This window comes from Oncorhynchus gorbuscha, linkage group LG01 (assembly GCF_021184085.1).
Source record: "Oncorhynchus gorbuscha isolate QuinsamMale2020 ecotype Even-year linkage group LG01, OgorEven_v1.0, whole genome shotgun sequence".
Taxonomy (NCBI): Eukaryota; Metazoa; Chordata; class Actinopteri; order Salmoniformes; family Salmonidae; genus Oncorhynchus; species Oncorhynchus gorbuscha.
The window spans coordinates 67,583,107-67,610,698 of NC_060173.1; the positions used below are offsets into that span (position 1 = coordinate 67,583,107).

The 27,592-nt window shown below is 42.2% G+C and overlaps 1 protein-coding gene across 4 annotated transcripts in view; it reads right to left on the minus strand.

Annotated features, from left to right (window-relative positions):
* Positions 1-11,329: 11,329 nt before the first annotated feature.
* upf3a (UPF3A regulator of nonsense mediated mRNA decay) overlaps positions 11,330-27,592 on the minus strand; it is a 39,505-nt gene continuing 23,242 nt past the window's right edge. Inside the window, exons 5-11 of one of the 4 annotated variants that reach the window (XM_046328874.1) lie at positions 24,757-24,867; positions 24,612-24,667; positions 24,349-24,507; positions 19,751-19,884; positions 17,099-17,384; positions 16,414-16,491; positions 11,330-12,294 (exon numbers count right to left, since the gene is read on the minus strand). In XM_046328874.1, coding sequence (XP_046184830.1) covers positions 12,121-12,294; positions 16,414-16,491; positions 17,099-17,384; positions 19,751-19,884; positions 24,349-24,507; positions 24,612-24,667; positions 24,757-24,867 — 998 coding nt within the window. In that variant the 3' untranslated portion in view covers positions 11,330-12,120. Of the gene's footprint in view, positions 12,295-16,413; positions 16,507-17,086; positions 17,385-19,750; positions 19,885-24,348; positions 24,508-24,611; positions 24,668-24,756; positions 24,868-27,592 lie in introns of all 4 variants that reach the window. The other 3 variants (XM_046328709.1, XM_046328792.1, XM_046328626.1) reach the window with 3 other exon arrangements.

Sequence of the window (27,592 nt, forward strand, 5' to 3'; positions counted from 1 at the left end):
CTTTTGTTTTCCCTTGATCCCCATTATTATTTGCACCTGTGCCTCGTTTCCCCTGATTGTATTTAAACCCTTTGTTTTCCTCTGTTCTTTGCTCTGTGTTTGTATGTTAGCACCAAGCCCTAGTACTCTTGTTGATCCCGGTGGACTATCTTGTGGAATTCTGTTTTTTGTTCTTGTTTGTTTGTTTTTTGAGTATCTTTTGAGGCTTTTTGTGCTTTACCTTCCACCTTGTGGATTTACCTTTTTTGTCTTGGAGGATTACCTTTGTTCTTGTAGGATTCCTTTTGAGGTTGTGGAGTTACATGTTTTCCTGAAGAACTTCACTTTTTACTTAATTAAATACACCGTCTCAAGTACTGCTGTGTCTGCCTCATCTTCTGGGTTCTGCCGACTATTCGTGGCTCAGTTGGTTAAGTGACTGTTTCTCACTCCGGAGACCCGGGTTCGTAACCGGGTCCTGACAAATATGACAAAATCAAATCAAACTTTATGTTAAATTCATTTCAAATTGGATTAGATTAAGTCCTATTCTTCAACTTAGATTTTGGGTTGAGATGGAGGCGTGAATCCAACATATCAATTATTAATTTATAGCCAAAATGGATATTGAATTGCGTTCCTTTAATATAATAATAATAATATATGCCATTTAGCAGACGGTTTTATCCAAAGCGACTTACAGTCATGTGTGCATACATTCTACGTATGGGTGGTCCCGGGGATCAAACCCACTACCCTGGCGTTACAAGCACCATGCTCTACCAACTGAGCTACAGAAGGTGATGTATCTTCTACTTGGATAGCTCCGTCTGTGCGATTTGGTCTGGCTTTAATTCCATTCTCAACCAAATAATCAAATCAAACATGTAATGCAATTTAAATTAATTTAGATTTGTTTTATACCTATTATTTAACTTTGATTCTTGGTAGAGATGGAGACGTGAATCCAACATTTAAATTATTAATTTGGAGACAAACAAGAATTAAAGCCAAAATCAGTGGCACAAAAGATGTATCTCCAATATTGATATTTGAGTTTATTTGTATTTTTTTTACATTGCATTGACAACCAAACACAATTCAATATAACTTTTGCAATACAGTAAATAGCCTAAAGTTAAGGCAATTTTACAAACTAATTTACAAACGAATGAAACAGTATTTATTCAAACTTAAAATGAGTAAAACATTCATGGCCACATTTGGAGGTCATCCCACTGTAACTTGAAATGTCTTCTTATGTAATCACAGAAAGCGTGCATGTTCAAAATGGCATGCAAATGTCGCAAGTCTGTGGAGATCTTCACAATTGCTATAATGACCTGTGCAGAATCTTGAACACCATTGATTACTTGCACTATGTACTTTTAATGTCATCTCAACAATCCAGGTCATGTGGTTGCTATTAGATGAAGCATAGTGATAACACATTATAAATAAAACATATGACATCGTATTACCATTTGAACTTTGTTGCGCTTTTAAATGGTTGAAAGTGCAATGATAACACATTTAGATGGCTAATAAACTAAACAAATCAGACATTGTTTTTCCATTGGAATTTGGTTGTGCCTTTAGGTGGTTGAAATCACAGTGATAACACATTGGGAATTCCACATACCTCTGGCCGTCTTTTTGAGTGGGTGAACAAATGTTGAAATCTCATTGATCAACGTCGCAACCAAATATTACCAAAATGTCCATGTTGAAATTATGTGGTGTGCCCAGTGGGGTATTTTACATCTCTTACATTTCAGTGTGGCTGCATGGGATTTATATTAATGTGACTCTGTGCAGCCAATGGCAATGTCCGCTTTAGGTATAATGCCGGGAGCCACTTGTGGATTTGACAGCTCTAATGCAGTTCCACATCCGACACCGCCAAAACAACTGCCATGCGGATGTTGGCTAAAGCGGATCTGATTGAACAGAGTCCAAATTGTTCCAAAGACTGGAAGGATGACTCAAAGTATCATGTCATATATGCACACACACACACACACACACGTGAGCACTATACTGTAATTTACTCTGGATGATCAAAAACATGCTCAAATTTACACCCTTAATGCACACAAGGCAAAGTTATTTCAGGTGGGACTTGTTGATTATGATCATATGAGTTTTTCGTCTACTAAATGCTGATATGTCTAACTATTAATCAGTGATTAGAAGTTTTGCCCGTCACTGTTAGTCTATTCTATTGTTGTCGTGTATTCCACTCCAGCCTTAACAGCCGTGTCACCATAAGATCAGAGTGGGGTGTTAAGCATTCGCCTCCGGGGTCATACATTTGAAATTGAGTGCTGCTTGCTGAAAGAATGTGCCGATGCATGGGCGGAGCAATTTTATTGACCGATTATGTGACGGCTTTCAAATTAATTGTGGGCGGGGGGACGAGTTAGCATTCAATTTCAAATGTAAGATTGAGGCCATCTGCACATATTAACATTTGTTTTGTGTTTATTGTTTGAGGTAGAGCGAGCTGAAGATATAGAAAAAATAATAAGACGTGTGTGAGATTTCAACAAGCACACGAACAAGAGTATGCTGGATTTCTAAAATGTTCTTGCTTTCAGCAACTACACTAATGATACTTTGTGAGATTTCTAGAGTGTTCTTGATTTCAAGAAGCACATAAATTAAGTATATTTCACAAGGATTTGATGAGGTACCACGTTTTATTGAATTTATAAAAGCGGTCACATTGTTTAGCCAGTGCGGGACAATGACATTGCAAATATATGGCTTCTCAATGCATTCAGAATGTGTGAAAATATATCTTATATGTGCTACACAACTGTAAAAGTCACCCATCGTCAGTCTCCTCTTATTACCAAGATTTAAGTCTAGATAATCAAAGTCAGCTTGATACCACCAACAGCCTCATCTCAGACTGACAGGAAAATAGCCATGAAAATGATTTCCCTTATTACCCAACTAGAAAAACACTTCGGTGATCCAAAATGAATAATAATGCAGATACCCTTTACATGTCAAAAATAATAGTAGGCAAGAGCGATTTATTCTGTCTACACTTTGGCTGTGCTGCTGTTCGCCTCAATGCTGACAGACAAAAAACATGTCTGCGAAGAATTAAAGACTTTCATGTTGCTGAGAGCCTATATGACATAAGATTCTGCATCCAACACTTTACCAATCCCAAACTTGACAACATAACTCTTTATTCCCTTTATTGTCATAAAATTGCTTTAGTATGCATTCCCAGTTCTCTGAGATTTTTCAATAGTTGTAACAAAATATCGAAGTCTGTATAACTTCAAAGAAAATTGGAGAGGCATGAAGGAAGTGTGGTCTAGTGACGCAATCTTGAGGAGCATTTCGGACATAGCAAGACATGACACAAATGACTCCAAACTGCAAAGCAAATATTTATGGGATCATTCTAGCGATATCACATCTCAATCAGAATGTGGGCTTCACAGCTAAACAATAAGAAGTATAAAACAATACTTTTTCCTCACAATTGTACTTTTAGAGGAAATAAAAGTAATATACAGTGCATTCGGAAAGTATTCAGACTCCTTCCCTTTTTCCATAAAAAAAAAAAAAGTTACAGCCTTATTCTAAAAATGATTAAATAAAAGCAATTCCTTATCAATCTACACAGAATACCCATAATGACAAAGCGACAACAGACTTTTAGAAATGTTTGCACATGTATTAAAAATACAGGCAGAAATACCTTTTTTACATACGTTTTCAGACCCTTTGTTATGAGACTCGAAATTGAGCTCAGGTGCATCCTGTTTCCATTTATCATCCTTGAGATGTTTCTACAACTTGTTTGGAGTCGAACTGTGGTAAATTCAATTGATTGGACATGGTTTGGAAAGGCACACACCTGTCTATATAAGGTCCCACAGTTGACAGTACATATCAGAGCAAAAACTAAGCCATGAGGTTGAAGGAACTGTCGTAGAGCTCCGAGACAGGATTGTGCTGAGGCATATATCTGGTGAAGGACACCAAAACATTTCTGCAGCATTGAAGGTCCCCAAGAACACCATTGCATGGTGGTGTGCTCAATTTTATACACCTGTAAGCAATGGGTGTGGCTGAAATAGCCAAATCCACAAATTTGAAGGGTTGTCCACATACCTTTGGCCATGTAGTGTACCTTAAAGCTAAAGCTGACAGTCTGCACTTTAACCTCAGTCATTTCAAATCCCAAAAATGTGTCACTGTCCCAATACTTTTTGGAGCTCACTGTATGGCAATGATGTCTCGAGTAATAAAATGTGAATACGGCTTTGTAACAATGTTTCATTTCAGAATATGGATTATAACACGTTGCTTCCTAAACCTGCTGCCTGCTCAAAAATGCTTTATTAACAGAGCAGCTTCGCACCTAAATTGTGCATTATCGTTCCAAGATGGCGAAGCAGTAACTCGTCCTGTCGTATCGTCTCTCTGTAAACATCGTCTCTTTTTCGTTTTAGATATTTTAGATATTTTTTTCTTCGCATATCTTTAAAAATATTTTGCTAAACCTAAGCTTCCAAATACTCTTCTGCAACCCGCCAATGTAGCTACTTTTCCTAAAGTAGTTATATTTACTTCGAAACCAAAACCGGAACCCTTCAACTGAAGCTAGCCGGCTATGCTAGCGTCTTCAGCTAACCTTTAGCTCGGAAAGCTCTCGCCAGTTCGAACAACGCGACGCTAAGCAGAGCATAACTGACCTATTTATTTTTTACCCCCGGATTCCCACCACAAACGGAACATTCTTCAGCTGGATCTTCACAACTAGCTATCGAGCTAAACAGCAACCCTGGTTGATCACTCCTGGCTAGCGTTTCCACCCATGTAGCTTGAAGCTAGCCCGGCCAGAGCTCCTAGCATACTCCTGGGCTGCAATACCTTGACTACGACCGGTCTAACGATGTCACCGCATGAAGAGGAATAAACAGACTCACCCCATCGCAACGTCCTCCAAAGGCTAACTCTCTAGCCCTCGCTATCTCCTTGCTTGCTAACTCGGCATGCTAACTGCTAGCTTGTTTAGCTTGTTTAGCCCAGAACACACCCAAGAACCTCCAGAAGCTAACCAGCTAGCTACAAGCTATTTAGCTACCAGCTAGCTAGCTACAAGCTATTTAGCTAGCAGCTAGCTAGCTACAAGCTACTTAGTCATTGTTAGTTTTCTTAACCTGGATAACACTCGCCAGCCCCCCTGCCCCTGGACTCTGATCACTTGGCTACATAGCTGAGGCACGCTGGACTGTCCATTAATCACGGTACTCGATTCTGCTTGTTTGTTTTATCTGTCGGCCCCATTGCCTAGTCAATGCCATTTTACCTGCAGTTGTTATGCTAGCCGATTAGTTGTTGTCTCACCCACTGTTTTAGCTAGCTTTCCCAATTCAACACCTGTGATTACTGTATGCCTCGCTGTATGTCTCTCCCAAATATCAATATGCCTTGTATACTGTTGCTCAGGTTAGTTATCATTGTTTTAGTTCACTATGGAGCCCCTAGCCCCACTCCTCATACCCCTGATACCTCCTTTGTCCCTCCTCCAACATATGCGGTGACCTCACCCATTACCACCAGCATGTCCAGAGATAAAACCTCTCTCATCATCACCCAGTGCCTGGGCTTACCTCCGCCATACCCGCACCCCACCATACCCGTCTGCGCATTATGCCCTGAATATATTCTACCATGCCCAGAAACCTGCTCCTCTAATTCTCTGTCCCCAACGCTCTAGGCGACCAGTTTTGATAGCCCTTAGCCGCACCCTCATACTACTCCTTCTCTGTTCCGCGGGTGATGTGGAGGTAAACCCTGGCCCTGCATGTCCCCAGGCACCCTCATTTGTTGACTTCTGTGATCGAAAAAGCCTTGGTTTCATGCATGTCAACATCAGAAGCCTCCTCCCTAAGTTTTTTTTACTCACTGCTTTAGCACACTCTGCTAACCCTGATGTCCTTGCCGTGTCTGAATCCTGGCTCAGGAAGGCCACCAAAAATTCAGAGATTTCCATACCCAACTATAACATCTTCCGTCAAGATAGAACTGCTAAAGGGGGAGGAGTTGCAGTCTACTGCAGAGATAGCCTGCAAAGTAATGTCATACTTTCCAGGTCCATACCCAAACAGTTCGAACTACTAATTCTGAAAATCACTCTCTCCAGAAATAAGTCTCTCACTGTTGCCGCCTGCTACCGACCCCCCTCAGCTCCCAGCTGTGCCCTGGACACCATTTGTGAATTGATTGCCCCCCATCTAGCTTCAGAGTTTGTTCTGCTAGGTGACCTAAACTGGGATATGCTTAACACCCCGGCAGTCCTACAATCTAAGCTAGATGCCCTCAATCTCACACAAATCATCAAAGAACCCACCAGGTACAACCCTAACTCTGTAAGCAAGGGCACCCTCATAGACGTCATCCTGACCAACTGGCCCTCCAAATACACCTCCACTGTCTTCAACCAGGATCTCAGCGACCACTGCCTCATTGCCTGTATCCGCTACGGTGCCGCAGTCAAACGACCACCCCTCATCACTGTCAAACACTCCCTAAAACACTTCTGTGAGCAGGCCTTTCTAATCGACCTGGCCCGGGTATCCTGGAAGGACATTGATCTCATCCCGTCAGTTGAGGATGCCTGGTCATTCTTTAAGAGTAACTTCCTCACCATTTTAGATAAGCATGCTCCGTTCAAAAAATGCAGAACTAAGAACAGATACAGCCCTTGGTTCACTCCAGACCTGACTGCCCTCGACCAGCACAAAAATATCCTGTGGCGGACTGCAATAGCATCGAACAGTCCCCGCGATATGCAACTGTTCAGGGAAGTCAGGAACCAATACACGCAGTCAGTCAGGAAAGCTAAGGCCAGCTTCTTCAGGCAGAAGTTTGCATCCTGTAGCTCCAACTCCAAAAAGTTCTGGGACACTGTGAAGTCCATGGAGAACAAGAGCACCTCCTCCCAGCTGCCCACTGCACTGAGGCTAGGGAACACGGTCACCACCGACAAATCCATGATTATCGAAAACTTCAACAAGCATTTCTCAACGGCTGGCCATGCCTTCCGCCTGGCTACTCCTACCTCGGCCAACAGCCCCGGCCCCCCCGCAGCTCATCGCCCAAGCCTCTCCAGGTTCTCCTTTACCCAAATCCAGATAGCAGATGTTCTGAAAGAGCTGCAAAACCTGGACCCGTATAAATCAGCTGGGCTTGACAATCTGGACCCTCTATTTCTGAAACTATCCGCCGCCATTGTCGCAACCCCTATTACCAGCCTGTTCAACCTCACTTTCATATCGTCTGAGATCCCCAAGGACTGGAAAGCTGCCGCAGTCATCCCCCTCTTCAAAGGGGGTGACACCCTGGACCCAAACTGTTACAGACCTATATCCATCCTGCCCTGCCTATCTAAGGTCTTCGAAAGCCAAGTCAACAAACAGGTGACTGACCATCTCGAATCCCACCGTACCTTCTCCGCTATGCAATCCGGTTTCCGAGCCGGTCACGGGTGCACCTCAGCCACACTCAAGGTACTAAACGACATCATAACCGCTATCGATAAAAGACAGTACTGTGCAGCCGTCTTCATCAACCGTGCCAAGGCTTTCGACTCTGTCAATCACCATATTCTTATCGGCAGACTCAGTAGCCTCGGTTTTTCGGATGACTGCCTTGCCTGGTTCACCAATTACTTTGCAGACAGAGTTCAGTGTGTCAAATCGGAGGGCATGTTGTCCGGTCCTCTGGCAGTCTCTATGGGGGTGCCACAGGGTTCAATTCTCAGGCCGACCCTTTTCTCTGTATATATCAATGATGTTGCTCTTGCTGCGGGCGATTCCCTGATCCACCTCTACGCAGACGACACCATTGTATACACTTTCGGCCCGTCATTGGACACTGTGCTATCTAACCTCCAATCGAGCTTCAATGCCATACAACACTCCTTCCGTGGCCTCCAACTGCTCTTAAACGCTAGTAAAACCAAATGCATGCTTTTCAACCGATCGCTGCCTGCACCCGCATGCCCGACTAGCATCACCACACTGGATGGCTCCGACCTTGAATATGTGGAAAACCTATAAGTACCTAGGTTTCTGGCTAGACTGCAAACTCTCCTTCCAGACCCATATCAAACATCTCCAATCGAAAATCAAATCAAGAATCGGCTTTCTATTCCGCAACAAAGCCTCCTTCACTCACGCTGCCAAGCTTACCCTAGTAAAACTGACTATCCTACCGATCCTCGACTTCGGCGACGTCATCTACAAAATTGCTTCCAACACTCTACTCAGCAAACTGGATGCAGTGTATCACAGTGCCATCCGTTTTGTCACTAAAGCACCTTATACTACCCACCACTGCGACTTGTATGCTCTAGTCGGCTGGCCGTCGCTACATATTCGTCGCCAGACCCACTGGCTTCAGGTCATCTACAAGGCCATGCTAGGCAAAGCTCCGCCTTATCTCAGCTCACTGGTCACGATGGCAACACCCATCCGTAGCACGCGCTCCAGCAGGTGTATCTCATTGATCATCCCTAAAGCCAACACCTCATTCGGCCGCCTTTCGTTCCAGTACTCTGCTGCCTGTGACTGGAACGAATTGCAAAAATCGCTGAAGTTGGAGACTTTTATCTCCCTCACCAACTTCAAACATCAGCTAGCTGAGCAGCTAACCGATCGCTGCAGCTGTACATAATCTATTGGTAAATAAGCACACCCATTTTCACCTACCTCATCCCCACAGTTTTTATTTATTTACTTTTCTGCTCTTTTGCACACCAATATCTCTACCTGTACATGATCATTTATCACTCCAGTGTTAATCTGCAATATTGTAATTATTCGCCTACCTCCTCATGCCTTTTGCACACATTGTATATAGACTCCCCTTTTTTTCTCTGTGTTATTGACTTGTTAATTATTTACTCCATGTGTAACTCTGTGTTGTCTGTTCACACTGCTATGCTTTATCTTGGCCAGGTCGCAGTTGCAAATGAGAACCTGTTCTCAACTAGCCTACCTGGTTAAATAAAGGTGAAATAAAAAATAAAATAAAATATAATGCCAGTAGTATGCATAGCCCATGAGGCATTAAAATGTACCTATTATGAAGAGGATATTCATAGAAATTTCAAGATAAGTGTACTGCTAGCCATAAAGTAGCGGTCATCCTTTTTTTCCCCAAAAAGACATCTTTATTGGATAGTTTTATATGACTATTTTTCAAATCTCTTCATGAAAACAAACAAAAAACAGAAGGAAGGTGTCTATTACAGCTAACAAGAATCTGATTTCACTTCCTTCCAATCTCAGTTCAGGCACCAGCTGAATCCAACAGAAAACCGTGCAAACAGTGTAGAAAACGCTGAGACTTTCAACAGCATCAAACTCAGCACCTGCAATGTTATTTTGCCTTCTCTTCATGGTGGTAAATTATGATGGATATCAAAGTTATGTTCTTCTTGGCTGAAGTGTGAAATACTGCTTAATAATAGATGGCTCGAGTCACCTTATGTTTCCTATCACAACTAGCTGCAGTCTATGACATCTAGAAACAGGATTATGTAAGAATTGTCATAAGTCACATTATACAAGAGAATTGACAAAGCATATTGTTGACAACCTAAACATTTTCCTCTCCGTCTCCTATCACACTTAAATGCTGAAACACACACACAAATGATTTGGTTTACAGATTCTACATCCAACACTGAAAATACATTTAGAATTTCTTAAATACAATTGTCACTACTTTGTATATTTTCTTTGTGATAAAATCTATAGTCTTTCTTTTAAAAATACCAGTCAAATGGAATCACAAAAAAGGCATATCAAATATGATCTCTGTGGATGAGGAGGTATTCCCTCACAGGCAGGTAGTAGACAGACACATAGGGACGGTTTCCCGGACAGTTTCATCTTAACCCTGGACTATAAAGCTTCTCTATTGACCAAGCTTCTTAGGCCAGGACAAAGCTTCATCTGTGTCCGGGAAACCGCCATATAATGTGCTGCCTCAGGAACACTTCTCATAAAAACAATGACATGTCTTAATTCTTGCAAGGCTTCCGGCCCAGACGGCATCCCTAGCCGCGTCCTTAGATCATGCGCAGACCCGCTGGCTGGAGTGTTTACGGACATACTCAATCTCTCCCTATCCTAGTCTGCTGTCGCCACTTGCTTCAAGATGTCCACAATTGTTCCTGTAGCCAAGAAAGCAAAGGTAACTGAACTGAATGACTATTGCCCCGTAGCACTCACTTCTGTCATCATGAAGTGCTTTGAGAGGCTAGTTAAGGATCACATTACCTCCACCCTACCTGACAACCTAGACCCATTTCAATTTGCTTACCGCCCCAATAGATCTACAGACGATGCAATCGCCACCGCACTGCTCTGTCCCATCATGACAATAGGAATACCTATGTAAGAATGCTGTTCATTGACTATAGCTCAGCATTAAACTCCATAGTACCCCCCAAGCTCATCATCAAGCTTGAGACCCTGGGCCTGAACACCGCCCTGTGCAACTGGGTCCTGGACTTCCTGACGGGGCAACCCCAGCTCCCGATCCCTTTTTTTGTTTGTCTGTTGGTTTTGTCTTATTAGTTTCATCTGTGTGTATTTTGGTTTAATTAGCTTCCCTATATGTAGTAGTTTGACCCGCCCTTCTTTTGTGCGAGATTGTTTTTTTGTTACTCTGTTGGTTTTGGTTTCATGTTTGTATTCTCCGGACTGTTTGGTCCTGTGTTTGGGCTGGTCTGTTTTTTGCGCCCTGTATGTTGGCGTGATTTACCGAACTCTGCTCTCTGCGCTTGATTCCAACAAACCACTCCTAGTAGGCTGTGACAAGCCTGCCTATCCCCTTGTACTGTTTTGGACTCGGGCCTGGTTTCTGACCCCTGCCTGGCCTGACCTCGAGACTACCTATCGTCTGGTACTGTTTGGACTCTGACCTGGTGTATGAACTCTTTCCTGTCCCCGACCTGCCTTTGCCTACTCCCTTTGTTATAATAAATATCGGCGCTCTACCATCTTCCTCCTGTGTCGGCATTTGGGTCTCGCCTTGTGCCCTTATACATAGAGCAATGACTACATGGAACTTTATTCCAAATCAGGTAACTGATGTAGGCTTGCGTGTGATGCAAGCAGTAGAATCAGATTTAAAAAGAAGATAGAAATACACCTTATGGAACAGCGGAGACTGTGAAGCAACACCCACATAGGCACAGACACATGCGCACACACACACAATAACATACACACTATACATACACGTACACATGATTTTGTGTTGTAGATATGTGGTAGTGGAGTAGGGGCCTGAGGGCACACACTTAGTGTGTTGTGAAACCTGTTATAAATGTATTCTATTTTTTTTTTATGTATAACTGCCTTAATTTTTACGGACCCCAGGAAGAGTAGCTGCTTAATGGGGATCCATAATAAATGCACATACAAATGACTGTGCTATTGTACCCAGGGGTGACACAACATGAGAATAACACACAAGCAAGAAACAAACAACTTCCTTTAGCTTCAGTCCCGTCATGCTTGACAAAACACAATCTAATCGCGTCCAGAGAAAATTCTCTGTGAAGTACAGAATACAACAAAGGAGAACAAGATGAAAAGATTTCCATTATGTATTGGGAATGATTGATCTTTGTTACTCTCCTACCCCAATCATGGGTGACCCAATCTTCAAATCCTTTTGAAATTATTTACGCAAAGGTTTGACCCAGAATCGTTGTAAAGTTTAAATGATTTCAACGGCGAGTGCAGCTCCATCAACCCCAAAGCCTTGTGCATGCATGCCGTTTAGTAACACACAAGCCTACAATCTGGCAGTCCGATAGAGAGCAATAGTAATGTCGTGTTTTTGTAGGCACTAATAACTCCGCCATGGCTCATCAAAGCCTATGGAGAAGTTCATGTTTTTTTTTCATAAACGGAAAAAAATAATTATGTGGTAAACAGGGGTTCTATGAGATCATCTTCATCAGCTCACGTCACTTTTTGTGAATTTTGAAGCATTTATATCATCAAAACCAGCACATAAAGGCTTCATAATTCATAGGCGTAAATATTGTGAAAGGCTTATCAGAGTAGACAGACTGGACTACTCGTCTCCGCTCTTTTCCGAGCCCGTTTCCATGGCGACGGCCTCGTAGCAGTGGTCCGCCGCCGCGTGTTCTGGCGAGTGGTTCATGGGAAGCTCATAACCTTTCATCGCAGAGCTCACGCGCTTGCGATTGTGTGCGCCTGGCTGGTAGAGCTGCATGGCAGGCCGGTCCTGTATGGAGAGAAAGAGGCAGAAACACAGAGAGATCTCGGTTACAATAACAGCACAAACTCACTGCTAACACAAAATGGGTGCTAAACTATACTATATTTTACTGGACACAGATTGACAAGTCCTGGACTAAAAAGCAATCTCAATGGAGATTCTACATTGCGCTTTCTTTTAATTCCAGAGGCCATATCAACAAAGCGTCTCAGAGTAGAAAATTGGTCGTGAGTCAGTGGTTCCTGCGCCACATTCACAAGCTTTGGGGTTGTAAGAATGGTTTGATGTTTCTATTCAGCACATTTATTGAATATGAAATACAGAAATATCTCATTTACATAAGTATTCAACACCTCTGATGCAATACTTTGTAGAAGCACCTTTGGCAGCGTTTATAGCTGTGAGTGTTTCTGGGTAAGTCTCTAAGAGCTTTCCACATCTGGATAGTGTTAGAATCCCCTTTGGCAGTGTTTATAGCTGTGAGTGTTTCTGGGTAAGTCTCTAAGAGCTTTCCACATCTGGATAGTGTTAGAAACACCTTTGGCAGTGTTTATAGCTGTGAGTGTTTCTGGGTAAATCTCTAAGAGCTTTCTACATCTGGATAGTGTTAGAAACACCTTTGGCAGCGTTTATAGCTGTGAGTGTTTCTGGGTAAGTCTCTAAGAGCTTTCTACATCTGGATTGTGCAACATTTGGCTATTATTATTCTCCAAATTCTTCAAGCTCTGTCAAATTGGTTGTTGATCATTGCTAGACAACCATTTTCAGGTCTTGCCATAGATTTTCAAGTAGATTTAAGTCAAAACTGTTACTCGGCCACTCAGGAACATTCACTGTCCACTTGATAAGCAACTCTAGTGTAGATTTGGCTTTGTGTTTTAGGTTATTGTCCTGCTGAAAGGTGGAATTCATCTCCCAGTGTCTCATGGAAAGTAGACTGAACCATGATTTCCTATAGGATTTTGTCTGTGCTTAGCTCCATTGCATTTCTCTTTTATCCTGAACAACTCCCCAGTCCTTAACGAATACAAGCATACCCATAACATGATGCAGCCAACACTATGCTTGAAAATATGGAGAGTGGTACTCAGTAATGTATTATATTGGATTTGCCCCAAACATAACACTTTGTATTCAGGACAGAAAGTAAATAGCTTTGCCACATATCTTGCAGTACTTCAGTGCCTTATTGCAAACAGGATGTTTTGGAATATTTTTGTTCTGTACAGGCTTCCGTCTTTTCATTCTGTCAATTAGGTTAGTATTGTGGAGTAACTACAATGTTGTTGATCCATCCAAATGTTTCTCCTATCACAGCCATTAAACTTGGAAACAGTTTTAATGTCACCATTGGCCTCATGGTGAAATCGCTGAGTGGTTAGGAAGGATGGCTGTAATCTTTGTAGTGACTGGGTGTATTGATACACCATCCAAAGTGTTAATTAATAACTTTACCATGCTCAAAGGGATATTCAGTGTCGTTATTTTTTTACCCATCGACCAATAGGTGCCCTACTTTGCAGGGCATTGGAAAACCTCCCTGGTCTTTGTGGTTGAATCTGTGTTTGAATTTCACTTCTCAATTATTGAGTGATCTTTGCAATTGTGTGATCTTCGCATGTGTGGCGTACAGAGATGAGGTAGTCATTCAAAAATAATGTTAAACGCTGTTATTTCACACATAGTGAGTCCGACGTATTATGTGAGTCGTTAAGCACATTTTTACATTTCAACTTATTTAGGCTTGCTATAACAAAGGGGTTGAATACTTATTGACTCAAGACATTTCATCTTTCCATTGATTTGAGAGAAAAAAAATAGGAAAAACACAATTCCACTTTGGCATTATGGTGTATTGTGTGTAATCCATTTCAAATTCAGGCTGTAATGCAACAAAATGTGTAATAATACATGGGGTGTGAATACTATCTGAAGGCACTGCATAACCACATAGGCAGATAAATAGTCACGGATTTTTCTTTTTGATCATTCAATTACCCCACATCATGTTATTTCAAGTTATCCTTTTGGAGCGCAATAACACATTGAAAAAAATATGCCATGCCTATAAGTTGAGCAATTTAAAGGCATCTAGGGCCTATGTTAATTAACTTTGATTGTGTTTAATGAAAATTATAGACCCTTGAAAAGTTTTATGTAACATTATCAGCAAGTGATTTGATGCCAACTGTACTGAAAGGGGACAAAAAGAAAATGCAACCTGTCTCGGAGTTTACCGTAAGAGGCCAATGTTTTTTGTGCTAGTTCTGTATCGTACAATATATTTATTTTAATCTTTGAGAATGGAACTGTCTACACTGAGTGTACAACACATTAAGAACACCGGCTCTTTCCATGACAAACTAACGAGGTGAATCCAGGTGAAAGATATGATCCCTTATTGATGTCACTTGATAAATCCACTTCAATCAGTGTAGATGAAGGGGAGGAAACAGGTTAAAGAAGGATTTTTAAGCATTGAGACAATTGAGAAATGGATTGTGTATGTGTGCCATTCAGAGGGTGACTGGGCAAGAGTCACAGGGTATGGTAGTAGGTGCCAGGGGCACCGGTTTGTGTCTAGAACTGCAACGCTCAACAGTTTTCCGTGTGTATCAAGAATGGTCCACCACCCAAAGGATCTCCAGCCAACTTGACACAACTGTGGGAAGCATTGGAGTCAACATGGGCCACCATCCCTGTGGACTGCTTTCGACTCCTTGTAGATTCCATGCCCTGCTAAATTGAGGTTGTTCTGAGGGCAAAATGGGGGGGGGGTTCAACTCAATATTAGGAAGGTGTTTTTAATGTTTTGTACACTCAGTGTATATTAATTTATCTTTATGTCATTGAAAATGGAGCCTCCAAAAGATGTGGTGGGATGCCTTCACTTATTTCAGTAGTAAAGCAACTGGGTCATTCCACCAATTTAGTACCTTTCGGGTAGTGTACCTTGGTAAAAGAAAAAGAAAATCCCCTAATTTCAACATTTCCATAAAGAGCACACGTTCAAGTTAATAAAAACATGTTTTACCATCTCAAGAAAAATACTATAGCAAGTGCTTATTAAGGAACAAATAAAGTAACAGGGTTGATTGTAACAGGGTTCATGATTTAATCTTAAATCAGCCATAAATCCCATTGTGACAGGGGTAATGGAAGCTTGTTGTGTGCAACAGGGAGGGGCAATTGACTAATTGCAAACTTCACAAAACAATTGAAATTTGTTAAAACATTTGTAGCCTGTCTTCCGATGTATGGGTAACAGGGGTGATGTGTTTTGTTCGTCCCACTTAGATGTCCACCACAAAACACTAGAAAATGGCCAAAAAGAGTAGAACCAGCTCACCTGCTTTTACACTATGATTCGACAATTACATGTTCAATGTTTCTAAGGATTTAAAAAAAAAAGGTTTAAAGGAATAGTTTGGCCATATTAAAACAACAGTTCAGTTCACATAAAAGGATTGACCTTAAAATGAGGGACATTTTGGGGTGAAGCGGGTTACAATGTTCCTAGAAGTAACAGGATGCACAGAGGGAAATGTTAAAATTCTGAATTTACTTTAGCAAGTATTCATTCATATTAAAAATCAGATTTACTGAATTTTCCATGCGGTTTTTATTAAAAGTAACTTAATTTAATATAATTGGCTTTTTAAAGTTAAAATTGGTGCACAATTTCTACTTAAAATGTCAAAGGGACGCAAAACACACTTTTTTTGTGGTACGATCTAACTATAGAAAGGCTACTAGTAAGACTAGCAGTCCATTGGCTAGTAAACCTCACTCACTATAGAAAAACTAGGTGTACTAGCAGATTTTCAAATAGTATTTTTTTCTTCTTTATCAGCTCTTAATTGAGCTTGCCTGATGCAATAGAGTACTCCCAAAAGTGCAAACCCTGCTCTCTTCTGGCACTCCAGGCAGGCTCAACCAAACCTTAAAAGGTATTTGAAAGGCAGCAAAACTATTTGAAAACAGATATGCCACCTAGGTAGAAAGGACCAAAGGGTAGAAGAGTAGCTATACATCTATACCTTGTGTGCCCCTCCTCATCCCCAATGTAGAAAGGCTAGCTATAGCTGTACCTTGGCCGGTGGTGGAAAGACTAGCTGACTATACCTTGTTTGGCAGAGCCCCTCGTATCCGGTGTGGCCCCTCTGACTGGGACGTCCTTCTGTCCTGATAGGTTAACACAGACTGAGAGACACAGGCCTGTATCAATGGGGGTTACATACAAATATGTCATATGTCAAGGTATTTATACATGTGAGTTTGTATGTCTGTATGTGTGTTATTATGTGTAGTGCACATGTACTGCAATTCTCACTGTTTTTAATACAATGTATGATGACTGTACCTTTGATCATCTTTAGCTTGTAAATCTTTCATCTCGTGGACAATAATGTTATATTGAAGTGTAAATGTCTCCACTTCCCTGCAACAGTATAGCACTGTCTGTTTGCACAGCTGATGAAACACAGACTAGGTTGTACAAGCAGTGTGACAAGCAGCTGGAAATGTGTGTGGTGGGGTTGTGTCGTAAAAAAAACAGAATATATCACAACATAAAACAACCTTTGTTTACTTGAAAATATTTTTAAAAATCGGTATAACGACAGGTTGAAATCCTCAAAGAATTCCAAAGGACACAAAACTGGCAACAATACTTGTTATATTGTACTTTCAGGAATAATTACACAATAATAAAGGTGTAACCTACTTATATGATCATTGTTCTTTAAATAAAAATCAACCACAAAACACAAAACAACAACCTACCTCTCTTGCTCACCTTGTCACTCACCTTGTTCCGGACGCGGTCCTTCCTGCTACCGACAATGTCCTCTCTGACCTCCTTGCCCACCTTGTCGCACGTGTCGTAGGAGTAGGAGCTGTGGTATTGGCAATCTTTCTTTGCCCGGTCCTGGCAGTAGCCTTTACCCCACTTGGTATCCTCCTTGCACCGCATGGACTTGTCGAACTCGTAGTGGTGGCGCTGTCGTTTCCTCTCCTCGTCTCTTCCTCTGTGGTCTTTGTCTCTCTGCCTGCGGCCGTGCTCTCTCTGCTCCTTATCGCTCTCCATCTGACCCCTAGTGGCAGGAAAGGGAAGCACAGTTAGACTGGTTATGACTAGGGCTGTGACATTACATTTTGTCAGCTGGTTATTGTCAATGCAAAAGCCTGAACTTAGCTGAATGAAATTGTAACGGCAGATCTCCTCTTCGTCTGAAGAGGAGTAAGGATCGGACCAAGATGCAGCGTGGTAAGTGTTCATGATGATTACTTTAATAAATAAACTGAACACTATGAAAAAACAAAACAATAAACGTGAACATGGATCGAAACCGAAACAGTACCGCGTGGCATGGCATGGAAACACTGACATGGAAACAAAACACCCACAAACCAACAGTGAAACCCAGGCTACCTAAGTATGATTCTCAATCAGAGACAACTAACGACACCTGCCTCTGAGAACCATACTGGGCCGAAACAGAAACCAAACATAGACTGCCCACCCCAACTCACGCCCTGACCATACAAAATAAAGACAAAACAACGGAAATAAAGGTCAGAACGTGACAGAAATAGAAAGGAGATTTTTCCCATTCCGGAGAAAGTGTGCATATGTTGTGGCTATGTTGAGTGTAAAAGTGATCATTTGAAGCAGGTCCTGTACATTACATTTAGAGTTAGTTGGCAACTTTAGTTGTGAATGATACTTCCTTAAAATGTCTTAGAAATCAAAACACATATGGGGTGCATGATGCGACTACAGGCTATTGATGATTTGAGAAAGTCGGGGGAAAAAGCTTGCTCTCTGTTCCTTGCATCAGGTTGCACAGCTGTTCTCTCATCAAGTGATCATATTTTCACCCATCAGACTATTCTCAATTGAATCTTGTCTTTACTAATATGTCAAATTAGTCTCAATTTAGAATGGCCCATTGAGCAGGGACAGGGGGGAAAACACGTCATCCACACTCGAATAGCGAAAAGTGGCCACGTGTTTTCCTGTGGTCCGTTTTTCATTTACGCCGGATAGGCTACTTGGTTAATTGGGTTTTGTAGGGGAGCTATGCTTAATATGAGCAGCTGAGAAATAAATACAAGAACCCTTATCTCACTCCAAATATCAACCACTGTTTCACTCGCTACACAACAGGCAATTTTGTGGATGCCATGGGCTCAAACTCTATTCATGCAGCTACCCAATGCTTAATTTGGGAAACCAAATGAAATCTGTCGGTAACAATGATAGTAACATGTTTTCACAACAAAACATATTTCACTGAACTGTTGTCATCCCCTCTGCACACTTGAGAAAGGAATAAAGGAGAGGAGCAGATGGAAACGATTGGTGGTGAGATATTTTGTAGCTAAAAGGTAACGTTAATATGTCAGCCTATTAATTATGAAAAATAAAAAAAATCCCTATTACTAGGCTATTCAACATCATATACAAATTTACCACAACTGTAAGAACCCTGCACAATCAATGAACCAACAACATCGCCTAGGTGTATACATTCTCTCCTAGACTCCTGGATATACATTTTGGAGTGTAGCATGAGGTAACCCAGGCCATCCAGTTTGCATAATAATACAATGTGTTTAATTTTGGAGTAGGCCTAAATGCTAGACCAATTATGTACCAAAGACATATTAAATCAGTAGGCTATGTATTGTATAACAGCACAATCATTATTTTAATTCAGTTTTTTTTCCCGAGCTTGGCCTCTTATGCATATGCATAAGCTCTAATATGCATGTGGTTGTTTTGAATTAATCATCACCTTAGAAGGCGTTGTCCATTTTGTTGTGTTAGGCTTTGAAACAACATCCACAATGACCGACCATGTTTTTCACTCAGTTTCAACCTGCTGTTGAACTTCTTTCTTCAAATGTATCATCACAGTGGGGTGAGTTTTGAAAGCATGATATTGTTTTGATAATAAGTGTTGTGATTTTCAATTGCATTTGCATTGATGTCAGAGTGTTTAAAGGGACAATAGACCCCTGAGTACCAGGCCATTAGCCACCTAATGTTCGTTAGGGTACTACCAACACATGACCTGAGTGCATAAAAGGAGATTACCGTGACTCAAAAGTCACTGTATAATTTTACTGCGGTCATGACTCATTACTGCCAGTGTGGTGTTAATAAGAACACTGCAACAGCCCTAGGTATGACACTGGAGGGGTGTGGTATCAGATTATGACCAGGCCTTGGCTAGAAACATTGGTTTTGTCACAAAACTGTAAAGGCTCCAGGTTGGTCAAAGCCAAATGTGGCATCCACTGTGATAAGGATAGAAAACTCACAGTATAGAATAAATCTCGTCCTTTACCACTAGCTAACTTCAATTTGGGTTTCTCATAACTGAGAAAAACAAAGCATCAGAGACTGATATAAAACAAAAATATCATGAATAGTGCATTAAAAGCTCCTTACGGGTCCTTGGTTTCCCTTGACTTCATGTGCCCACTGGGTTTGTCCCACTTGGCCCTCTCTGTGTCCCCACTGTCTCCTTTGTCCTTGAGCCTGTCAGAGTCCACATCATCGTCCCAGTCACTCTTCTTCAGGAGCTGAGGCAAGCCCAAAACACACTTAGTACCCAACAACTACCAACAGTTATTAACAAAACAGTCACTAACTCTAAAATCTGGTCACAGCCTTAACTCTGGGTACCGAAATTACTGTCTGACTAATAGTTAACTGGACTAACAAAATCCAGCTCACAAAGGGCTTCCTAAAAGCTTTCATTTGGTGAATGTGCATATACCACTCAAAATGGGACACGTTCCAGAAAACTAGGTGGATGTCGTGCGCCACTAGAGACCCCTTTGAAAATCATTTTTTTTATTTTGATCTAAATGTGTTTTTTTTTTGGCAGAAATGCCTTCTGGAACATGTGGACTTTCATATGCCTTAATAAAAAACATGCATGCCATCTGTAAATACAAATAAAATGGTTAAATCACGAGCCAAGTCGGTTTAGCCACAGAAAAAGTTGGCAACCTTCCTGCTAGCCATGATTGGCTGAGATAATGAGTGTGTTGGACATGCCAAGAGAGGAGTTCAGATTGGTCTGCAATGTAGCACGCTTCTGTCTATAACATGAGCTGGTCAGTATGAGTAGATATTCCTTTCTAAGATGTCTTTTTTGAAAGATACCACATAATAGAACTACATAAATGTTGCTCTCCACTTTCTGAAGGACCGAGTTTTGAAATCAGTGGAATTAGAGCATGATAGCTAAGGAGATGAGGAAATTCTGGTGTTTGTTTGCAAATATGCAGACTGAGTCAAAAAGAGACCACTGAGAAGGCTGTTGTATAAAACACCTTTCTCCAGATTACATCTTCAAACAATTTATTATTATTTTTTGTTTTTTTGTACACTGCTCAAAAAAATAAAGGGAACACTTAAACAACACAATGTAACTCCAAGTCAATCACATTTCTGTGAAATCAAACTGTCCACTTAGGAAGCAACACTGATTGACAATAAATTTCACATGCTGTTGTGCAAATGGAATAAACAACAGGTGGAAATTATAGGTAATTAGCAAGACACCCCCAATAAAGGAGTGGTTCTGCAGGTGATAACCACAGACCACTTCTCAGTTCCTATGCTTCCTGGCTGATGATTTGGTCACTTTTGAAAGCTGGCGGTGTTTTCACTCTAGTGGTAGCATGAGACGGAGTCTACAACCCACACAAGTGGCTCAGGTAGTGCAGCTCATCCAGGATGGCACATCAATGCGAGCTGTGGCAAGAATGTTTGCTGTGTCTGTCAGCGTAGTGTCCAGAGCATGGAGGCGCAACCAGGAGACAGGCCAGTACATCAGGAGACGTGGAGGAGGCCGTAGGAGGGCAACAACCCAGCAGCAGGACCGCTACCTCCGCCTTTGTGCAAGGAGGAGCAGGAGGAGCACTGCCAGAGCCCTGCAAAATGACCTCCAGCAGGCCACAAATGTGCATGTGTCTGCTCAAACGGTCAGAAACAGACTCCATGAGGGTGCTATGAGGTCCCGACGTCCACAGGTGGGGGTTGTGCTTACAGCCCAACACCGTGCAGGACGTTTGGCATTTGCCAGAGAACACCAAGATTGGCAAATTCGCCACTAGCGCCCTGTGCTCTTCACAGATGAAAGTAGGTTCACACTGAGCACGTGACAGACGCGACAGTCTGGAGACGCCGTGGAGAACGTTCTGCTGCCTGCAACATCCTCCAGCATGACCGGTTTGGCGGTGGGTCAGTCAAGGTGTGGGGTGGCATTTCTTTGGGGGGCCGCACAGCCCTCCATGTGCTCGCCAGAGGTAGCCTGACTGCCATTAGGTACCGAGATGAGATCCTCAGACCCCTTGTGAGACCACATGCTGGTGCGGTTGGCCCTGGGTTCCTCCTAATGCAAGACAGTGCTAGACCTCATGTAGCTGGAGTATGTCAGCAGTTCCTGCAAGAGGAAGGCATTGATGCTATGGACTGGCCCGCCCGTTCCCCAGACCTGAATCCAATTGAACACATCTGGGACAGCATGTCTCGCTCCATCCACCAACGCCACGTTGCACCACAGACTGTCCAGGAGTTGGCGGATGCTTTAGTCCAGGTCTGGGAGGAGATCCCTCAGGAGACCATCCGCCACCTCATCAGGAGCATGCCCAGGCGTTGTAGGGAGGTCATACAGGCACGTGGAGGCTACACACACTACTGAGCCTAATTTTGACTTGTTTTGATTACATCAAAGTTGCATCAGCCTGTAGTGTGGTTCTCCACTTTAATTTTGAGTGTGACTCCAAATCCAGACCTCCATGGGTTGATCAATTTGATTTCCATTGATCATTTTTGTGTGATTTTGTTGTCAGCACATTCAACTATGTAAAGAAAAAAGTATTTAACTTCTTGTGTCGAGCCATCCCGGATCCGGGATCGTGACTACAGTCCCAACTCAACTCATTACCATAACGCAGCGTTAACTATTCATGAAAATCGCAAATGAAATAAATCTGCTAGCTCTCAAGCATAGCCTTTTGTTAACAACACTGTCATCTCAGATTTTCAAAATATGCTTCTCAACCAGAGCAAAACAAGCATTTGTGTAACAGTATTGATAGCTAGCGTAGCATTTAGCGTTAGCATTCAGCAGGCAACATTTTCACAAAAAACAGAAAAGCATTCAAATAAAAATAATTTACCCTTGAAGAACTTCAGATGTTTTCAATGAGGAGACTCTGTTAGATAGCAAATGTTCAGTTTGTCCAAAAAGATTCTTTGTATAGGAGAAATCGCTCCGTTTGGTACATCACGTTTGGCTACCAAAAAAACCCAAAAATTCAGTCATCAAAACGCCAAACTTTTTTCCAAATTAACTCCATAATATCGACTGAAACATGGCAAACGTTGTTTAGAATCAATCCTCAAGGTGTTTTTCACATATCTCTTCGATGATATATCGTTCGTGGAAGTGTACTTTCTCCTCTGAATTCCATGGGAAAATGCCTGCAGCTGAAGATTACGCACCAATTTAGACAAAGGACACTGGGTGGACACCTGGTAAATGTAGTCTCTTCTGGCCAATCTTCCAATGATATGCCTACAAATACGTCACAATGCTGCAGACACCTTGTGCAAACGGCAGAAAGCATAGGCTCATTCAGGAAACATTCACAGCCATATAAGGAGACAATGGAAAACAGAGCCTCAAAAATTCTGCTCATTTCCTGTTTGAAGTTTCATCTTGGTTTCGCCTGTAGCATCAGTTCTGTGGCACTCACAGATAATATCTTTGCAGTTTTGGAAACGTCAGAGTGTTTTCTTTCCAAAGCTGTCAATTACATCCATAGTCGAGCATCTTTTTGTGACAAAATATTGCGCTTAAAACGGGCACGTTTTTTAAATCCAATAATGAAATAGCGCCCCCCATAGGTTGAAGAGGTTAATAAGAATATTTCATTCATTCAGATCTAGGATGTGTTATTTTAGTGTTCCCTTTATTTTTTGAGCAGTGTATATATATGAGTAGTGTATATGGGGCGGCAGGATAGCCTAGTGGTTAGAGCGTTGGACTAGTAACTGGAAGGTTGCAAGTTCAAACCCCCGAGCTGACAAGGTACAAATCTGCCGTTCTGCCCCTGAACAAGGCAGTTAACCCACTGTTCCTAGGCCGTCATTGAAAATAAGAATTTGTTCTTAACTGACTTGCCTGGTTAAATAAAGGTAAAAAAATATATATTTTTTCTATATACCCTTTTCTCCCCAATTTCACAGTATCCAATTGCCTTAGACCACTGAGCCACTCGATAGACGTAGCTGGTAAATTCGCTCTGGCTATCTACTCTGATTTCAGAACACTCTCGTCTGAGTGTGCCAGAGCGCAGAATAACTGACCATTTGTGAACACTCAACACCTGTTGAATATGGCCGGTGTCAGCAAACGTTGGCAAAAAAAACGTATTTAAATTGTTGCCAACAGCACAGTTGCAGTAACTAACGCTCTGGATAACATAAAAAAGCCTAACCAGCTCTGCTAGAGTGAGAGTGAAAAGCTCTGAATTTATGAACGGACAATCTGGCAATGCTCTTAGTTTACGAATACCCAGAGCGCACTATGAGCACACTCTGGCACCGCAGATTAAATTTACGACACACCCGTAGTATAAACCAACTTTCAGTCTTGAAATCTTTAGTTGTTTAGTATATGGCCTCACATTTGAATCCTTAAAGAGATGGGTGGGGCTAAAGGTTAGAGGGTGGGAACGATGCTAAATGGGTGTAGACAAAGTTGAGCTCTCCACTAGGTGTACCAAACCATTCAAGGGCCATTTTCTCAAAAGGGAGGTTACAAGTTTATCAACTTTCATAGCAGAATTACGTTAACCATTGTTCCTCAACTGTAGTGTATGATATACCATTTTCTAGCTCTGTGTCTCCGCTTTAATCCAATGTAAAAAACACAATATAAAATGTTGGTACATAAGACAGAATCGAATGGGTCGGTCACAAATGTTATTTGGTTTTAACTTTGTGTCAACAGAACCAGTGACCACCTTGATCTTGATCTCCTTCTCCGATAGTTTCTTCTGTTTATCCGCCTCCTTGCGTTTGCGTCTCTCCTCCTCCCTCCGTTTCCTCTTCTCCTCCTCCCTCTGCCGTTTCTTCTCCAGCTCCCTGCGTCGACGCTCCTCTCTCTTCTCTTCTCTTATCCTCTACAGAGAAATTGCATATTTTTTGAGAGTTGATCTACATCTGGACAGGAGTCCACAAAGGGCAACGGTAAATGCATTATTTCTCACAGTTACATTACTCTTACATGCTTCTCAAGTTTCTTATTCTTGATGTACTCCAGAAGAGGTGTTGTTCTTTTGGCTGAAATTCAATCAGATATAATGTAAAGTCAGATTGATTGATTGCCTGACTTATTGGTTGATAGACTGACTGACTGATTGATCCAATACCTATGAGTTTCTTTGTCTTGGCCTCTATCTCTCCCAGCAGGGTTTCGGGGTTGGCCATGGACTTCTCCTCATCACAGGAGTAGTTCTCCAGAAACCGCCGGTACTCCGGGTCTGCAAGGGGGAGAAGGGTAAGGATGAGTCAAGAAGAGGGAGGATGTCAAAACAGTCACTTTGTTACAAAAGGATGTAGTGGTAAAGAAAAATGTGGGTAAAGATTGAGTTTAAAAGCTCAAGATGACAGGCGGTAACGTTATTGGGCGGGGCCACGCTAATGGTGATTGACATAATAGCTGCGTATCTCTATTCACAAAATAGAAAAGTATGTTACGTTTATCCTTCACTGTATCCCAATTTGCCCAAGATAAAAATACAGATATTTCTGCGCATTTTTACATAGCTGAGTGCCAACTCCGCTGCTGTGCTCAGTGCCCCGCTGCCGCTCCCCCCTCCTTGATCATATTGTAAACAAAACTCTTTGAACTATTCCCTCAGTAAGCTATTAACAAGGTCGAGGAGTAAAGGATTACATGTAATCTGTTACATGTAAGGGATTACAAAAAACTAACAGTAATCTGTGGCATTACCAGCAAAAAGATAGTAATCAGATTACACAAACTTTTGAAAAACTATATTTAAAAAAAACATTTATTAATTTAACCTTTATTTAACTTGGCAAGTCAGTTAAGAACAAATTCTTATTTGATTACTTTGAGGATTACTTTTAAATTCAGAAAGGATGTTTGCGAGAAAAACAAACATCTTTGACACTTCTCTGTTTTCTCAATGACATTCAAATCAAATTTTATTTGTCACATACACATGGTTAGCAGATGTTAATGCGAGTGTAGCGAAATGCTTGTGCTTCTAGTTCCGACAATGCAGTAATAACCAACAAGTAATCAAACTAACAATTCCAAAACTACTGTCTTATACACAGTGTAAGGGGATAAATAATATGTACATAAAGATATATGAATGAGTGATGGTACAGAGCAGCATAGGCAAGATACAGTAGATGGTATCGAGTACAGTATATACATATGAGATGAGTATGTAAACAAAGTGGCATAGTTAAAGTGGCTAGTGATACATGTATTACATAAGGATGCAGTAGATGATAGAGTACAGTATATACGTGTGCATATGAGATGAATAATGTAGGGTATGTAACATTATATTAGGTAGCATTGTTTAAAGTGGCTAGTGATATATTTTACATCATTTCCCATCAATTCCCATTATTAAAGTGGCTGGAGTTGAGTCAGTGTCAGTGTGTTGGCAGCAGCCACTCAATGTTAGTGGTGGCTGTTTAACAGTCTGATGGCCTAGAGATAGAAGCTGTTTTTCAATCTCTCGGTCCCAGCTTTGATGCACCTGTACTGACCTCGCCTTCTGGATGATAGCGGGGTGAACAGGCAGTGGCTCGGGTGGTTGTTGTCCTTGATGTTCTTTATGGCCTTCCTGTAACATTGGGTGGTGTAGGTGTCCTGGAGGGCAGGTAGTTTGCCCCCGGTGATGCGTTGTGCAGACCTCACTACCCTCTGGAGAGCCTTACGGTTGTGGGCGGAGCAGTTGCCGTACCAGGCGGTGATACAGCCCGCCAGGATGCTCTCGATTGTGCATCTGTAGAAGTTTGTGAGTGCTTTTGGTGACAAGCCAAATTTCTTCAGCTTCCTGAGGTTGAAGAGGCGCTGCTGCGCCTTCTTCATGATGCTGTCTGTGTGAGTGGACCAATTCAGTTTGTCTGTGATGTGTATGCCGAGGAACTTAAAACTTACTACCCTCTCCACTACTGTTTAATCGATGTGAATAGGGGAGTGTTCCCTCTGCTGTTTCCTGAAGTCCACAATCATCTCGTTAGTTTTGTTGACGTTGAGTGTGAGGTTATTTTCCTGACACCACATTCGAGGGCCCTCACCTCCTCCCTGTAGGCCGTCTCGTCGTTGTTGGTAATCAAGCCTACCACTGTTGTGTCATCCGCAAACTTGATGATTGAGTTGGAGGCGTGCGTGGCCACGCAGTCGTGGGTGAGCAGGGAGTACAGGAGAGCTTTCAGAACGCATCCTTGTGGGGACCCAGTGTTGAGGATCAGCGGGGTGGAGATGTTGTTGCCTACCCTCACCACCTGGGGGCGGCCCGTCAGGAAAGTCCAGTACCCAGTTGCACAGGGCGGGGTCGAGTGTAGCATTCTGCCTGGGAGCAAGACATCCTGGTCCGTGACTGGGCTGGTTTTCTTCTTGTAGTCCCTGCCACATACCTCTTGTGTCTGAGCCGTTGAATTGGGATTCTACTTTGTCTCTATACTGACGCTTAGCTTGTTTGATAGCCGCGGAGGGAATAGCTGCACTGTTTGTATTCGGTCATGTTACCAGTCACCTTGCCCTGATTAAAAGCAGTGGTTTGCGCTTTCAGTTTCACACGAATGCTGCCATCAATCCACGGTTTCTGGTTAGGGAATGTTTTAATCATTGCTATGGGAACGTCATCTTCAACGCACGTTCTAATGAACTCGCACACCGAATCAGCGTATTCGTCAATGTCGTTATCTGACGCAATACGAAACATATCCCAGTCCACGTGATGGAAGCAGTCTTGGAGTGTGGAATCAGCTTGGTCGGACCAGCGTTGGACAGACCTCAGCGTGGGAGCTTCTTGTTTTAGTTTCTGTCTGTAGGCAGGGATCAACAAAATGGAGTCGTGGTCAGCTTTTCCGAAAGGAGGGCGGGGCAGGGCCTTATATCGTCGCGGAAGTTATAGTAACAATGATCCAAGGTTTCTCCAGCCCTGGTTGCGCAATCGATATGCTGATAAAATTTAGGGAGTCTTGTTTTCAGAT